At 39.2% G+C, this 18,039-nt stretch overlaps 2 protein-coding genes across 2 annotated transcripts; one reads left to right on the forward strand and one right to left on the reverse strand.

The window, feature by feature from the left end:
* The first annotated feature begins 7,563 nt into the window (after positions 1 to 7,563).
* Positions 7,564 to 8,891, forward strand: LOC145018345 (autophagy-related protein 8i-like). Its single transcript, XM_078976238.1, has 5 exons — positions 7,564 to 7,718; positions 7,802 to 7,857; positions 8,071 to 8,123; positions 8,294 to 8,412; positions 8,499 to 8,891. Exons 1-5 carry the CDS (start codon positions 7,679 to 7,681, stop codon positions 8,600 to 8,602), a joined length of 372 nt encoding a protein of 123 aa, XP_078832364.1. The 5' UTR covers positions 7,564 to 7,678; the 3' UTR covers positions 8,603 to 8,891.
* A 129-nt stretch (positions 8,892 to 9,020) lies between these two features.
* Positions 9,021 to 13,164, reverse strand: LOC145018344 (RING/U-box superfamily protein). The gene is made up of 7 exons (XM_078976237.1): positions 12,844 to 13,164; positions 12,378 to 12,680; positions 11,353 to 11,561; positions 11,232 to 11,280; positions 10,968 to 11,057; positions 10,819 to 10,881; positions 9,021 to 10,713 (listed from the first exon to the last, which is right to left on the reverse strand). The coding sequence occupies exons 1-7, from the start codon at positions 13,009 to 13,011 to the stop codon at positions 9,199 to 9,201; spliced, it is 2,397 nt and encodes a 798-aa protein (XP_078832363.1). The 5' UTR covers positions 13,012 to 13,164; the 3' UTR covers positions 9,021 to 9,198.
* Positions 13,165 to 18,039: the final 4,875 nt, after the last annotated feature.

The raw sequence follows: 18,039 nt of genomic DNA on the forward strand, positions 1-18,039 counted from the left end.
CTATCTCTACCACATACATCATATCAATCACATAAACCATGCATATGAACATATAAGGATGTTGTGGGCTCCCCCCAGGGTCTTATACCTTCATGTCATGGGCTCCCCCCATGGTCTTTACCTAGGAATGCCATGGGATCCCCCACATGGTCTTATATCCACCGCCACGGGATCCCCCCTAAGTCTTCCATGCAAGAATCACAAAGACAAGTAGCATATCACACATCACATAAAAAACCAGTATAACACATACCGTATAAACAACTAGTATATTACATATCATATAAACAATGCATATATACATATAAGGATGGTGTGGGCTCCCCCTAGGGTCTTATACCATCATGCCACAGGCTCCCCCACATGGTCTTTACATAGGAATGCCATGGGCTCCCCCACATGGTCTTATATCCAACTGTCACGGGCTCCTCCCGGGGTCTTCCATGCAATAACATACATAATCAACTTAGCATATCATATCACAGAAGTATCTATCATACTAAATAACACATACATAAACCTATAAGGATGGCATGGGATCCCCCCCCCCCCACAGGGTCTTATACCATCATGCCATGGGCTCCCCCACATGGTATTTACCTAGGAATGCCATGGGCTCCCCTACATGGTCTTATATCCAACTGTCACGGGCTCCCCCTAGGGTTTTCCATACAATATCACATAACCACTAGCATACCACTTAGCATAAAGCTAACTATCATACCACATATCTCTACTACAGCTAGTGTACCTAATATCATAAAATGGGTCGGCCTTGGTGCCTTAGACTCATTGGTATGGTGAAAAGACTCACCTCGAATGCAGAAGCTTCCTGAATGACATCCTTAGATGCTGCCCCACCGACCTCCCGAGATATCAATACCAAAATATCACCTAATTAGCAATTGGGTTCTATACCATGTTCCATAATTCGTACTTGGGTAAAATGACCATTTTACCCCTAGCCCACAAGATACTTGAATAAGGCCCAAGTCCAAAACCAATAGAGTCCAAAACCATAAACTCCATAGAAGCCCATTAGTGGCCTAATTTTCCAAATTAGGCCCAAACCCTTATTGGACCCTATCATAAAGTCCAAACACCTTTTTAGCCCAAGACCTTTCATAATGGACCAAAAGGTCTTCCTTAGTTAATGGTCCTAAAGTTAATATCCAAAATCATTAATGGGCCTCATGGCCCAATAAAGCCCAATCATAACATCCATGGTCCAAAACAGATCAACTGGCCCACTAACCCAAAACATGATCAGGCCCAATGACTAATTGAGTCCCAAAAGGTCAAAGGCCCAAAGCAAATCCAAGTCCATCTGTTGTGCGTACGCTTGGCATACCACCCTAGTACGCGGAGCGTACTAGGTCCTTCGGTCGTATGCAATGCATACGCTAAGCTACGCCCAGCGTACTAACAGATTAAAGACTTTTTCCATTAAGTGCTTAATACTCGATTCTCTCACTTCCCATAGTTAGATCTAAGCTCATTAAGATGACCTAGGGCATAAAGTTGGAAACTTTATGCCTTTGCATGTCTGATATGTTCCCAACAACCCATTAAGACCTTTCCAAGGATCTTAATCCACGCATGAGGTCAAAACACCTATCAAGACTTCATTTTTATGCTATATATGAATGGACCAAAGGACCTCAAATCTAACATTTCCAGCCTCTGGAGTTGCTCAACTCGCAAGGGGAGATCCAAAACCAACAAAAGGGATAAAAGTAGAAAACCCTAGCTAGATCTAATGAATAAGATGGCAAGATCAAAGCTTTATACCTCCATAAGCTCCTCAAGGTGAACTAGATGCAGATTCTTGAAGCCCAATGCCACCCCAAGCTTGCTTGACAACTTCTTCTTCTTGAATGGACACTAAAATGGCCGCAAATACACTCCTTAAGATCAAAACACACTCTCAAATGGTATTTGAAACATCCCAAAAACACGGTCTAAAAATTTTGTTTTAATTTAATAATAAAAACCATAGTCATCATACGTCATAGAAAAATCATAAACAATGTATCTCACAATACTATAACAATTGTCATGAATATCAAAGTATAAACATCCTACGCTGATCAAATGGTGTATGCACTACAACCTTCCCGAGCTCCTCTTTGGAAACCTGAAGTACCTGAAACCAAAACTGAAAAGTGTAAGCACGAAGCTTAGTAAGTCTCCCCAAACTACCACATACCATACAATAACTCATATAACACATATAGGGCACTGCATCGGGCCCTGCCCGGCATCAGACCGAAGTCCGGACTAGCTTCGGCCCCACCCACTGCATTGGGCCTCGTCCGACATCGGACCGGAGTCCGGAATGGCTTGGGCCCCTCCCACTGCATCGGGCCCCGCCCAGCATCAGACCGAAGTCCGGAATAACTTGAACATAACATAAACATAAACATATAACATAATCACATATACTACATCGGGCTTGCCCGGCATCGGACCAAAGCCTGGAACATATAACACATAACACAAACATTCATGAATCATAAAGACATCAATCATACATAACTACTTCTCGGGACCAACCCGGCATCGGACCGAAGTCCAGAACATATAAACTGCATCGGGCTAACCCCGACATCGGGCTTACCCCGGCATCGGGCTTACCCCGGCATACTGTAACTACATAAACGGGTCGGCATTGGTGCCTTAGACCCATTCCTACTGGAGGAAAACTCACCTCACAGTGCTGAAGTCCCGCTGATAAAACCCTAGCTGTTGGATGACAAATTCCCGAATCTGTCAACATCAAAATAACACCCAATTAATAATTGGGTTCCAACACATATCTATAAGTCTAGGCTTGGGTAAAGACTACTTTACCCCTAACTTAGCTTGATTCAAGCTCAAGGCCCAATCCAACAGCACAAAAGTCTAATAATGAACCCAAGCCCATCATATGGCCTAATTTTCCAAATTTGGCCCAAGCCTCTGCATGGTTTTCCCATAAGGCCCAATTGTTCAGTCCAGTTCAACATGTCTCATTTTAAGGGCCCAATATCATACAACCATCTAGGCCCAAACCATGGCCCATCTATGGCCCAATTTTCAAATTAGGCCTAAACCCTCCTATGGGCCTTACCCTAAAGCCCATCTAATTGTTCAAGTCCATGTGATCATTCTTGGATAGCCCCATTATTGGCCCAATTACCAAAACCCAATAGAAAGGCTTTCATATAATAATAAAAAACAACCCTTATGAATAGTATTTTTTGTGTTTTTATAATTTGACCACAAAAGTTTCTTATTTTATATTGCTGTTACAAACCTACTTTCTTATTTTATATTTTGCCATATAAGTTTTTTATTTTGGTAGATGTGGTCCCTAGACTTTCATATATTGACAAATTTCTCATCTTTATTTTTTAGAATGGCGCTTTCCACCCCTTACTTTGTAGAATGGCACTTTCCACTCATTTACTTTGTAAAATGTTACTTTTACATCCTCAAATTTAGACAATGACAATTTCCACCCCCTTCAAATTTTAAATATCGCCATGTTTGCAGGTTTGGCCCCTAAACTTTCGTATGTAAGCAACTTTAGCCCCCTCCGAAAACCATGCACACAAAACAATATGATGAATAGTAGTAGATTCCTTTTGTGTGACTAGAACATAGTAAGAAAAATCCCGTCCGCATCCCCCGCAAAACGGGGAGGTAACAATTTCTAGTTATTATATATAATAAAAGAAAACATCCTCTTATCAATAGTATACTTTTGTATTTTCTTAATTTGCCTACAAAATTTTTCTTATTTCACATTTTGGCCACAAATCTACTTTCTTATTTCATATTTTGGCCACAAAAGTTTCTTATGTTGGCAGATTTGGTTTCTAGACTTTCATATATTATCAATTTTCTCTCCTTTATTTTCTAGAATGGCACTTTCCACCCCCTTACTTTGTAGAGTGGCACTTTCCATCCCTTTACTTTGCAAAATGTCACTTTTACACCATCAAATTTATATAACGACAATTTCCACTCCTTCAACTTTTAAATATTACCATGTTTTCATATTTAGTCCCTAGACTTTTGTAGGTCGACAACTTTAGTCCCCTCCGAAATCGTGCATAGAGAACAATAAAAATGATGAATAATAGTATTTTTCTTCTTTATGACTAAAACATAATAAGTAAATCTCGTCTGCACCTCCCATGAAACAGGAGGATGCAATTTCTAGTTCAAATAAATAAAAAGCAGATTAGATTGATGAATAGTAGTATTTTTCTTTTATATGAATAAAACATAAGGAAAATGACTTATTAAGCTAACTAACTATTTCAGTTGTCCATATATAGGTAATGTTCTTTTTTTTGTACACATTAAGGTAACTAACTTGTTTTGTTTGTTCACATCTAGGTAATATGACCGGCTATCACCTGTTTTTGCTTATGTGGCATCCACCTGGCATATGATTTGAATACGTTGCACCTACGTGGCATGGTGCATATATAGGAAAATGATTTATTAAGGTAACTAACTATTTCAGTTGTCCATATATAGGTAATGTTCTTTTTTTGTACACATTAAGGTAACTAACTTGTTTTGTTTGTTCACATTTAGGTAATATGACTGGCTATCACATGTTTTTGCTTATGTGGCATCCACCAGGCATATGACTTGAATAAGTTGCACCTACGTGGCATGGTGCATATATTGTCTTCATTCGATTACACTATAACTGTGTCATACGATTCCACCCCTAATTCTAAACCCTAGATCGATCGACGATGGCTTCTTCTTCCTCATCTTATTCTTCAAAATGACAAGATGAATTTCAAGATGATCATCTATGTGATTGTGGTTTACCATCTCGTGTGAAGATTTCAAGAACTCCTGCAACATATTAAAAATATTGATTTACCATCGAGTTTTGACAAACTCTAAATTTTCTTCCATGGTTGTCAGGAGTTCTTGAAATCTTCACACGAAATGGTAAGCTGCAATTGTAACACCCAAAGTTTTGAAGGCCAAGAAAGGAAAGAAAAGCCCTAATTTTAAGGGTAGACTCGGCGAGTCCGAGCGGGATCCGTGTTGAGAAGTAAGTGACCGACTTGGCGAGTCGGCCAAGGTGACTCGGCGAGTCTGGTATGAACGAGGAAAACCCTAATCCCGGGATTTTTACCCTATTTAAAGGGTGTTATGTCCCTCCCTCAGCCCCCATATCACCCTAGAGAACCAGTACACCCTTGATTTCGTGAGAGCTTCCATCATTTGAGAGATATAGCTTGGAGGAAGGAACTTTGGGAAAGGAACTTGAAGATCAAGAAGGTTGCTTCAAAGGAGGAGGTGTAGATCCGACATCTACTTCAGCGGTGTTCATCTTGGAGGTAACAAGCTGCTATTTTCCCTTCTTTGCACCTAGATCTATGTGTGTATTTGGGCATTCATGGCATAAGAGTGACCTTTCGAGCTAGGGGTTCAGATCTGAGGTTGTTACCTCAGATCCATGCTTATTTTGATCTAAAACCCCGTAAAGTATCAGCCCTTGAATTGATTTTGAAGCCCCTTGGCCTTAAACCCTAGTTTATGGCATATTTTGCCTAGATCTCCTTCTCTACACGTAAAGTTTGCAACTTTACGTGAGGAATAGGCTTGGGAAGGGTAGATCTACAGTTTGGAGTCCATGCATGACTCAAAAGTCCTCTGCATGTAAGGAGAACTGAAGGGACTCGGCGAGTCCTTTGAGTGGACTCGGCGAGTAGCATGAAGTTGTGGAGAAACTCGACGAGTGGGATGAACAACTCGTCGAGTCGTATGAAGATTGCCTTGTACTCGGCGAGTCTGTTCTTGGACTCGGCGAGTCAGGTCGCGAAACCCCAAACCCTTCAAGTTGAGACTCGAATCAGTGAGTCGGGTGGAGACTCAGTGAGTTGGACAGGTCAGGACTCAGAAATCGGTAGACTCGGCGAGTCGAGTCGTGAATGGAAGGAATCTGATCATTTTGAACTCGGTGAGTCAGTAGGGTGACTCGGCGAGTAGTGTTGACCTGGAAGGTTGACTTTGACCAGGACTTTGACCTTGACCAGGGTTGACTTGGTTGTTTTTCGGGGGTCAGTTAGACTCAGTGTTGCATTGATATTGGTAGTTCGGGGAACAAGGGGAGCAGGAGTTCCGTGAGTTGTCGGGCAGCAGCTAGTGAAATCATCAGCAAGTTCAGCCAGTGCAGGTGAGTTTCCCTTTGTGTGAATGGGTCTAAGGCCACAATGTCGGCCCATGTAGTTATGAGTAGAAGACCCGGGGGTTATCCCTAGGCACGGTATGCTAGTATGATATTCAGGACGAGGTCCAGTAATAGCGGGCGGGTGCCCAAGGATTCGTTTATATGCTAGATTATACTTGTTGTCTGTATGATACATGTATGTGCCTGGTAGGGAGGTGAGTGTGGGCGAGGTCCCGTATCTCACCAATAGCAGAGTGTGGATGGGGTTCCATATCTCATTAGTAGTAGAACAGGGGCGAGGCCCAAACTAGAACAGGAGTGAGAGTGGGCTAGGCTCGTACCTCACTACCATCTGAAGCGTGGACAGGGTTCCATGACTCATCAGTAGCAGGACATGGGCGAGGCCTTAGGACAGAACCAGTTGCATGTGTTTAGTTATGTGTTGTGAAATGTTTATGTGTTATTATTTGTTAGTGGGCGAGGCCCTGTGACAGGCGAGGCCTAAGTAAAACAGATTTGTATCCGAGCGGGGCTCGAAGCCAGGCGGGGCCTGGAGCAGCGGGGCCGTTGTAGCGGGCGAGGCCGAGGTAGGGGGCGAGGTCCAAGATAGCGGGCGTGGCCCAGTATGTGCAATATGTGGTTATGCATGGTATGTGGTAGGGTAGGGAACTCACTAAGCTTCGTGCTTACGGTTTCCAGTTTTGGTTTCAGGTACTTCCGGTAGCGGAGGGAAGAGCTCGGGGTGATCACATGGCACACACCATAGATTAGACAGCCTGGAAATGTTTACTCTGATAATGAATATGTGTTTTGAAAACTTATACTCATATTATGTTTTGGAATGATGACTTTACTTTAACTAATGATTTATTAAAAGAAATTTTTGATCTTAAATTTTGGGTCGTTATAACAATCACATGGATGATCAGCTTGAAATTCATCTTGTTGTTTTGAAGAATAAGATGAGGAAGAAGAAACAAAACAAGTCATATATCAGGTGGATGCCACGTAGGTGCAACGTATTCAAGTCATATGTCAGGTGGATGTCACATAAGTAAAAACAGGTGATAGTCGGTCATATTACCTAAATGTGAACAAACAAAACAAGTTATTTACCTTAATATGTAAAATAAAAAAATAAAAAATAATAAATAAAAAAAAAACATTACCTATATATGAACAATTAAAATAATTAATTACCTTAACAAGTCATTTTCCCTAAAACATACTAAGCAAATCTCGTCTAATCTCCCAAAAAACGGAAGGAGGCAATTTCTAGTTAAAATAAATAAAAACGATTAGATTTGTTTTTTAAAAAAATAAATAAATAGGATAAGATAAGGGCCAGGCCCAAACCAATTTATTATAAATAAGGAGAGCTGAGGGGAGATTGGAGTTGGACCATAGGGGTTGCCGTGTCAATTTTATCTAATTTTCCAGTTGCAGTTGATAGCTATCGGAATAGGTATCGGAGGTGAAGTGGAGATGGGAAAATCTACTGCGTTCAAGGAAACTTACTCGTTTGGTTTGTTTCTTCCCTCTTCCTTTCTCTCTCTTTTTTTTTTCCGATCTAATGGGTTGATTAATTCATAATTTGCAAAATCGCAGAGGAGCGATGCCAGGAATCACAGGATATCATCGCCAGATACCCCGATCGTCTCCCTGTAATTAGTTTACTCCCGATTAATAATTTTGTTATGTATTACAATTCCAAATCAATCTGTGAGTTTTGGTCAACATATGTGTTTGTGTGTCTTCCTTCCTTATCCAATATTGATAGCAGTAGAACTGGATGTTGGATGACGTAGCTAACCTGTGCAACCATTTTGGTGTCTCTTGTTTTTGTTTAATAATATATTTTTTTCTATTTTATGCAGGTGGTAGTGGAAAGATATACAAAAACCGACCTTCCTGAGATGGAAAAGAAGAAGTAAGTATTTCGTTTACAAGTTTGTAATGGCTTCCATGTTTGATCATGATAGCATATAATATTAGCTAAGAATGTTTTGCTCTAGAAAAAGAATCTAAAATCATCAAACAAGAAACAATAAAATTAATCTCCGGATATGATTACTGATTAGTTTTTGTTGTGATTTGCAGATATTTGGTACCCCGGGACATGTCAATTGGGCAATTTATTCACATACTTAGCGGCAGGCTCCATTTGACTCCTGGAAAGGCTCTATTCGTATTCGTGCACAACACATTACCTCAGACATGTATGTTATATTGTTATGTCATCATCATCATCATCATAATTCATGTCTGTTAGCTTTTATTTATGAGATTTTTTTTGTATTTGCAGCCAGCCTGATAGAGTCGGTTTATGAATCATATAAGGATGAGGATGGCTTCTTATACATGTGCTACAGCAGTGAGAAGACATTTGGCAACAGCACTTCATTCTAATTATATATAAGTTGTATATTATTTTACTGGAACTGGAATGTGTGAAATGTGAATTGTTAAAAAGCCTAGTTTCCCTTGTATATTTATTGCAAGTATTGTTTGTGGTTATCAATATCATGGTAGCACGTCGTTTGGCAAAAGAAAAATAAAAACACATCTCATGGATGGGTGTTGTGTCTTTAACATTGCTTTGGACTCTCTCCATCTCCAAGCAAGCAACAAGGCAACTAACTCTGTGTGTGTGTGTGTTTGTAGGTAAAAAAAGTTTTAATAAAAATCGGTTGACAAATTGAGTATGCTTCTTGCAAACAGATGATGTATGGATATATTTGTGATATAAATTAAAGCTCCTGTCTGCATGCATCTTCTAAAGACTACCAGAAAGTAATTGAATCCAATTAACGGATGGATGGATGGATGGATGGAAGTAAGGAATAGTATTTTATAATCTTTTACGGGGGTGTATACACAAAAGGTCATAAACTGATAAAAGAAACAAAAGCAACTACAACTTGGTTGAAAAATAAACAGACAACTTGTATAAATTTTTATATATCCTCTCCTCCACTCCCATGAAAAAGCATCAAAATTCAAAACTAGGAGGGTCTTTTCTGGATTAGCCTATGACCTCCACCATTTCGCCACACGCCTCGCACGGGTATTGTGTCCTTTGATGCTTCCTCCTCCTCTGAGGCCTCAGCAGCATGATTACTATTATTACCATTGAGATCAAGAAGTGCAGCCATGGAGCCATTACCAAGCCGAACCCTATGAAACTTTGAGGTTTTTTTCCTTTGCTGTTTACCACCAACACCTTCTTCTTCTTCTTCCAGACTCTTCTTCGGGGGCTTTAGGAGGAGGAGTTGACCATCTCCATCAGCAATCGTTGTTTTCCCTTTATTAGCCCGATACCCGTCCTTTGACAGCATCTCCACCTCCTCTTCTTCAGGTGGGCGGTAGTTGGATTGCAACTCCCGCACACTCTCCAGTATGCTGTTTGTTAGCTGCTTGTTACCAACAGCAACAGCAACAGACTTCCCTTTACCTTTACCTTTACTGTTGGTACTGCTACTGCTGGTGGTGTTTTTGTTTCCTTTCTGGATCAGAGTTCGATTGGCATTGTAAACTGCAAGAAGCTCCTTCTCCTTACGAGGATCAGGACATAGCCTGGCCAAGTCCACAACAAGATGCGACAATCCAAACTGCTCCACATACACCAGATAAGTCTCTGCGTCAATCCCACCTTTCCGATATTCCCCAGATATCTCCTTGAACGCACCATATCTATCTTCATCCTGACCCAAACCCTCACGTATCTTTTCCACCATCGACTTATTTGCAGCATAAACATGCTGCTCCACACTTGCAGTTGCAGGCGTATGCAATGTCGATGAAACCGGAGGGAAATCAGATACCAGATTAGGAGCCGATGATGAATGGCTAATTCTGCTCTTGTTCTTCCAACCGCTGGAAGAGGAAGAGGAAGCTGAAGATGAAGATGAACCAACAGCACTTGGTTGACTAGAAGAGGCCTGCTGCACATGCACATTTACAGGCCTCTGGTTGACTGCCAACTTAACCAATGATCCATGTGTATTACTTTGAGGTCTAGAAACTGCTGATGCTGATGCTGACTGATTATTGTTGATACGAGTGGGTGCTGGCCACGCCGGAGCTGAATTGAGAACGTTCACCTTCTTCTTGTTCTGCCGGCGTAGTTTTTCTGCCATGGTGTTTCTTCCACCACCACCACCGCCTTCTGCAGCAGGCTTTTGAGCGGTACCACTAGGGCCAGCGCCGGCGGTGGAGAGTGGAGGGAAAGCCGACTCCTCCAGTGCTCCATTTCTTGGCCTATGTGAAACAGCCATAAGATATCTTGGATCAGATTCTGTAACTAGCCCTTCAAATGACTCAACTAACGGATCAAAACCATTTCTGTTAGCATCAGATGCTTCTGGAAATCTGCTGCCATTCACATTGTTAGCTGTCTCCAGGCTGGCTTCAATTGCTCTCGATAGTTCCGCTTCCGACAGATCACGTTGAAATGTATTTCGTCTTCCGTGTCTGTTATTTTGTTCGTTGCTTCGTCGATATGTGAAGCTGGTTGGCAACTACCCAAACACACAGAAAACTTTTTATTTTTTTTAAATAAAATAAAATAAAAATGCATTAACCCCTTTACAAGTGTTTCTCTGACTACACAACAGCCAGCATACCTGCAAAACCGCATTGCGCTTTGCTCGTGACATGCGACCTCCATGCTCCAAGGCATTGTGCCTCTGGAAATTTAACACCAGTTCGGTTACAAATTACAACACTTGTTTCGAGGTGCTTTTTTAGCTAGATAAATAAGACAATTAATTACCTTCATTTCAGCTTCAGATGGAAAAACAACAAACTTCTTGGAAAGGCAAGACTCATCCTCACACAAATGATGTTCTTGGCGAAAATGAATCTGCAACACGACATATTGCTCTTGATTAATTATATTATATTATATGTAGCACCACAACACCAATGATTCATTCGTCGATATTATAATATACTCATAGAAAAATATAAAAGCAATCTCAGCAACAATTACAAATTGAATTCACTGGCTTGGTTTTAAAATAGAAAAACAACTCGCCTCCAAGTCATCATAATTCTTGTAATACTCATATTGACCAGGATTTTGTCTGCATATATTCAAAAGAAAAAGTTTAAATAACTTGCATCAGTCGACAGAGAGGATGGCTCAAAAATTGTACCTTTGGCATATATGGCAAGTGTAATGTTCGGTAGACATATGCGTGTAAAGCTCATTGTCCCCATAAAATGGTGACCGGCAGAATTCACATAAAGGATGTCCCTGAAACCCACCTCTTTCACTTTCAGTTCCATCAACTTCAGAGTCACCTGTGTTTATATGCTGTTTCAATTGGGCTTTCGAATAAAGCTTCTGCTCACAGATAAATACCTGATGCATTCCATATGTACATAAAACAATCACATCAGACAGACTCCAAAGGCTAAAGAAACAACTTTAATAAATAAAGAATCAAGAAACAAAACATGCATGCATGCATTAAAGAATTACCAAAATATCTTATTTAGTCTTTTTCATAAGACCAGTTATAACATACAACTGAGCTTGGGATTATTCACCATTACTGCAGAATCATGTGTTTGAAAACGAACATGCCTTACCAAGCAAATGATATCAGCTATGATGACATTGCAACCAGAATTAACTGCAACGTGTTGACTGTGCAATAAAATAGATTATATAATAGCTGCTAAACAAACTTTTCCAAAATCAAAGTCATGTTTTGACTTTGCACAAAGAACCAATATGGCAATAAAAACCACCAGACTTGTCGAATTAAACAAGTTACAATTGATATGTGATCACCTAGCCACATTAAACGTGCATCCTATGCCAAGTGTAGATATATTTTCAAGCTATTCATGCTAATGTGTTCATTTAACTCCCAAAGACTCCATGTCCAAGTATAAACGATAAATTAAATATGTTTGATGTTAATCACCATATCACAAAATTTCAAGCTTTTCAGAGTCAGTGTCTTAAGTAATACTAATTAGTACATCTGCATCCATACAGCATACCTAGCTTCTTAGATTGCAAGTTTCAGTAATCTAGACAATCCCATTGTGCACGCCACTAAAAATATATTTGGCTCAGAGCTTTCCAATGAAAACATAAGAACATGCAATACTTATATATAACAACGGGCACAGAGAAAGTATAAAAAAGATAGAACTCGAAAATAACCTTCCTTCCTTCCAGGCAGAGGCTGCACATAAACAACTTGTGCTGGTGGAACAGATGACCCTTAAGCTGATGGATGTCACGAAACCTAGCTTTTCTCTTGGAGCTATTACTGGTGTTCTCCTCTATCTTGTCACAAACACTACAAGAAAGCCTACACATGGCCTTGACCATTTTGTATTGATCCAAATCATCAAAGTAGGCCTGTGTGTCTTCATGGTACCAATATGAGCCAGATCGACCTTCTTTATCTTCGGAAGGGAAGACCGAGAAGTCATTTATCATCTTAGTGTAGTCCCCTAAAGCCTGCAAAAAAAACCCAATCACATAAAACACAGCAGTTTCGGAAATAACATCAGCTTAATGCGAACTATTCATCGAACGAGCGATCACCAGATATGGCATATGGGTAACAACGTTACTATACTATTATAGTTGGAGATGGATCAACAAGATATTAGAAAGAAACCTTGGTAACAAAGATAAGGGTGGACTCGGTTTTGCAGATGCAGCAGCGGCGATCACTACAGATAAACCGAAGACGAGCAACGCATGTGGAACAAACCTCTTTGTGTCCACAAGATCCGTAAGCAACCCATTCTAGGCTCTCTGCACACACAGCACAGGTATCGTCCATCCTCTCTTTGAATCACAAACTGGGATTGATAGAATCGGTGAGGACAGGCACCACAATTGACGTTTTGCGGCAGCTAGGGTTCGTACAGGGAAGGAAGAATTGGGGATTCTAGACGTCGGTTAAAATGATGGGAAAGGTCGGCAAGATCTTAATCCGGGTTCAAATCTTTCTAATCGGTTTAAGATAAGTTGAGACCATAAGCAGTCCTTACAATTTAGATATTTAACTTTTGACCCCCCACGAGGCCTTTCGTTCGTTTTCGCTTTTTTCATCGTCAAAAAAAAACAAAAGTCTTTGACTTTTGGAGCATTTATTTGAAAACACAATTTTTTTTGGTTAATGACATGTTATGCCCAACAAAATATATATTTTGATTTAAAAGGTTTTTTATGAATTTTTTTTTTGTGTGTGATAAGGGCGCTTAAACTTAGTGTTTACTTGCTAAAAGAGGGGGAAAAACTCTATTTACCCGATTCCATCACTTTCCAAATAAATGAGCGTGTACATGTAAGTAGTAACATAGCAAATTAAGGTCACGTTACTTCCATGTTGTTGAGTTTCTCGAAACCTTAAAATGAACCATTCTCATCTACCTATTTCGTCTTTCGGTTAAACCTTGTTCCATTACGCCTCAAATTAAATCATTGCCAACAAAAAAATGTTGTATTCATCACAATACTCCAACAAAAGCAATAAAAACACATACACTCGGTTTGTTCCTATGTACGATTATATGATTGTCTCATCCAAGCTCGACAAAGGACTTCATGGACGATTTATAACCCCGCATGAAAGTTACGCAACTTCCCTCACACGATGGTAAGTTGAATGTTGTTAAGCAGAACCCTAAATTTGTATGTGTAATATGAATGAAATGTAGTTAAGCAAAACCAAAATTTATGAAATATGATTATTCACGTAACATCAACTTGTACCAAATTTAAGAAAATTTACACATTTGTTTTTTTGTGAAAATGGTATGTTCATGCTCTAACCTCATATTCCCTCTAATCCATACATCTTTTTTTTTTGCTATGTGTGGAATATATAACGTATGAAAAATTAAGTTTCACGTGTTTTTCATTTTGGGTTTAAAAGGTCATTATTCTATTTTTTTTTTAGTGTTATGGATCCTTATACTTTCAAATAGTGGGTTAAAAGAGGGAATATGACCATTTGTATCCGGTTGTAACCGTTTACGACAGTTTACATCGCCCACGTAAGCTCCAGGTTGGCATGTGGACCAACATTAAGAATGAGGGTTTCCATCGGCCACTTCACACACCTTCGTTCCCCTAATTTATCGCAAGAATCATATAAGTTCCCCTAATTTATCGCAAGAAGCATAAAATCTAGATCCTTCAACGATGGCTGATCAAATAGATGTCAACGTCGGAGTAGACATGCTTTGGAGTAACCCAACTGAACCCATCCCTAATTGTGGTTGTCGTTACCCTGCAAAGAAGAGAATGTCATGGACGTTGCCCAATCCACATCGGAGGTTCTTCAACTGTCCATTTTCGATGGTAAGAAATCTCGTTTTAGTTGACTGTAACACTCTTCATACGAATGTGAATTGAATGATAGTATATTTGTTACAGCTAAACAATGTAAAATGTAACTACATTGATTGGATTGATCCTGAGCTTGAAGGACCATATGCACACTACAAGACCATGCTCAATGAAATGAGAAGGGATGCGAATGGAGATGCATATTGTTGTTCTGCAAGGACGGAGGCAAAAATGAAGGATATGCAAGTTATGATGATGGATGAACAACAACTCTTTGATACACATGTGTTGAAACTGACTAAACAATGGGAGAAAGTTTACCTGAAGATCAGACTAGCAATACTATTTGGGTTTGTTTGTGGTTGTGGGTTCATGATAATGGTTAATAGTTTCATGTAGGAAGTGTTGCAATGTTGGTAGGACAAGGGTATGCATAGCTTTTTGTATAGTCTTTTGGGAAGTGTATGGGATGGTTTGTATAAGCTTTTGGATGGTGTAGATATCATAGATAAATATGGGAAATGTATGGGACTCTTTTGCATATAACATGCACTGTGGGTAGGGTCATAACAATTGACACTTTTGTGTCTATCTTATGTAACATCACATGTATAAAGTTATCAATGAAAGTCATTCCCAGTTTAAGTATTTTAACAAATATGCATACATGTATTGTCATTGCTTTATCCTTACTTTATGTACTTTGCATACGAAACTGGTTTGATTATCAATACCAAGATTCCAGTCATAATAAACAAATGAATGGACCACCAACAGAAGCATATGCAAACACAGACACATAAGTGGACCACATACTTAATTGATTCCATTACAAAAGGTGCATTGGTCTTAACAAAAGAACACAAACAAAATACTTAAATTGTTTAAAAGGTACCCATAGTTGAGTTGGTAGTCGTAGACCACAAAGGAAACAACCAAAAGACTTAAGTTTTACATAACCTACATTAAATAACACAACAACCACATCATTCTAAATCCAAAGGTTTCCTAGATGTGCTCCCTTATCCACCAAAATTCTTGCCTAGTTTTATCAAGATTATCCTCTCAGATTGCTTTCTTGTCATATAAGATGGTCTTGCATTTGGTCTTGGAGATGGTCTACCAGGTGGTCTTGCAGATGTGGTTGTAGGTGGTACCTCTTCTTGCACTTCATGTTCTTCCTTGTTTTGGGTCATTTCTTCTTGCCCCTGCACTTCAGCTTGAACCTCTTCTTGGATCTCAGTTTGAACTCTAGCCTGCAAAAATGTAGTGTCACACCCCAAAACCATTGAACGGCGGAAACGTTTTGGGGCGGAGGACATTATGTACAATATCACAACAATGAAAAGTAGTAAACAAGCAACAGCATCATCCATTGCATTAATAATATAATTTTAATACAAGTGTGTAATGTCAAATTATAATAGACACTAAAGTATAAACAAAATGAAAGATGAGTCTTGAACGAGCTCCATCTTCTCTAAACCTTGCATCGGTACCTGTCTATGGATGACCTGAGGATACAAGTATTTTGAAAGCGAGTATCGGCTTTAAAGCTGGTGAGATCATAAATATTTTAGTGTCTTAATTTATATGTAAGAAATTGTTTGTATATGAACTATAAGTATTGAAAATGTATATGAACTCTAAGTATTGAAAATGTTTTGAATGATCCTAGAAAACCCTATGTTTCCTACAAATCGTATCCTTCTACCAAGGCATCTAGTGTTTGTGTGTGTCTCTTGTAAGAGTGTGTATTTTCCCAAATCCGACTATCATTAACCAAAAATATAGTTTCTACATTACCGTGCATCGTGTGAATGTTCACAAAGTGAATGTAATGGGAAAATGAAATAGTACTATGGTGTTGTGTCGAACTACAACCGTACTAATTACCTTAAGTCTAGGGTAATCTCGTAAGTACTGCAGTATTTGTAATAAGTGACTACCTCTGTACTCCTATTGCCTTATTTGAGGGATAAGGCCTAATGTGATGGCTAGATCCCAGGCTAAACGCTCCCCTGTCAAAGGGATTTTGAGACCTTTACACGCCCATGCATATATGCATGTCGTGAACATCCACATTACTATGATCATGTATACCCGACATAACTATCACAATGCATTGCGATTCATCGGTATAGTCAGATCCTGAACTTGTTCTATGCTATAGCACCTAGTGATGTCTGTCCTATCAAAGTATATGTAACCGTACTCATGTAAACGTATATATGTAAATGTACTCATGTAAGCGTAATCATGTAAAACATATCTATGTAATAGTATAGTAATGTACTGTAATGTTCTGCGTGTGCTAGCTGTAACGTGTGTTCTCTCTCTATCTAGCATGTATAGTAATGTATTGTAATGTTATGCGTGTGCTAGTTGTAACGTGTGTTCTCTCTCTATCTAGCATGTATAGTAATGTACTGTGTGTACTAACTGTAATGTATGTTCTCTCTATCTAGCAAGTATTGACTCATGAATGAACTGACTCATTGTATGATATCTCATTCTAGTAATAGTCCTAGTATCTTCCTAAACTACCCATATGGTAGCTTACTAGTAATGTAACTAGTACGTACGAACATGGATGTGTACCCTTGCTACCCAAGGGTATTGAACTGAACTGGAAGAACCTTTATGACTATATATGTACATATGATATATAACTAATATTTAAACAACCTTCGGACGGATACCCGATATCCCACCATACCACATCTCAAGCGCAAAAATGAAATAGGGTGGATAGCCTTCCTAAGTCTTTTAAACATTTCTTATATAATTATACATATATAGGCATGCAATTTATAATATAAAAATATAAAATAAGTTTTGTAAAACCTTTGAACAAAATTAATATCTAAGAAAAGATCGACTTGATGTCAATCTATAAAACGGGTTGGAAGCATGGGTTTGATAAAACAGTTTAAGTATAAGGAAACATTTGTTTGAAACACAATTGTAAATGAGTTTGAAATGAAACATACAAAGTAAAATGTACAGTTTAATAGGGGTTTTAAACATATAAAGTGTTTATGAAAAACACTTGAAGGAAAACTGTTTGGTAAAACGGCTAATGTGTAGCCAATCATTTGAATGCTACTTACTAATCACATGTGATTGATATAGTAACTAGCATAATTCTACTTGTATCCCCCCCCCCCCCTAAAACATTTAAAAACAGTTAAAACATTGATTAAGGGGTATGAACTCACCTGTTGTGGGTGATACAGATGAACTGAAGAGGTAGGACTGCTAGGTGTCAAGTGAAGACTTTAGACACACACAATGGTCCTAATTACATATGAAGACATATGTATATAAACAATTAGTGATTATAACACTAATTAAACATGTATAAACATCCTAATGCGAGGAAAACACTTTGGTCAAGTGCTAGGAGGCTAATGGGTTGCAACAAAGGAGTGCAAGACCTCATACGAGAGTTAATGGTCAAGAGACCATGTGTGTTGGAGTTTACAGCCCAGGGGAGTAAACTCCTGGCCGT

The sequence above is a fragment of the Lactuca saligna genome, chromosome 9 (genome assembly GCF_052625555.1).
Source record: "Lactuca saligna cultivar CGN05327 chromosome 9, ASM5262555v1, whole genome shotgun sequence".
Taxonomy (NCBI): domain Eukaryota; kingdom Viridiplantae; phylum Streptophyta; class Magnoliopsida; order Asterales; family Asteraceae; genus Lactuca; species Lactuca saligna.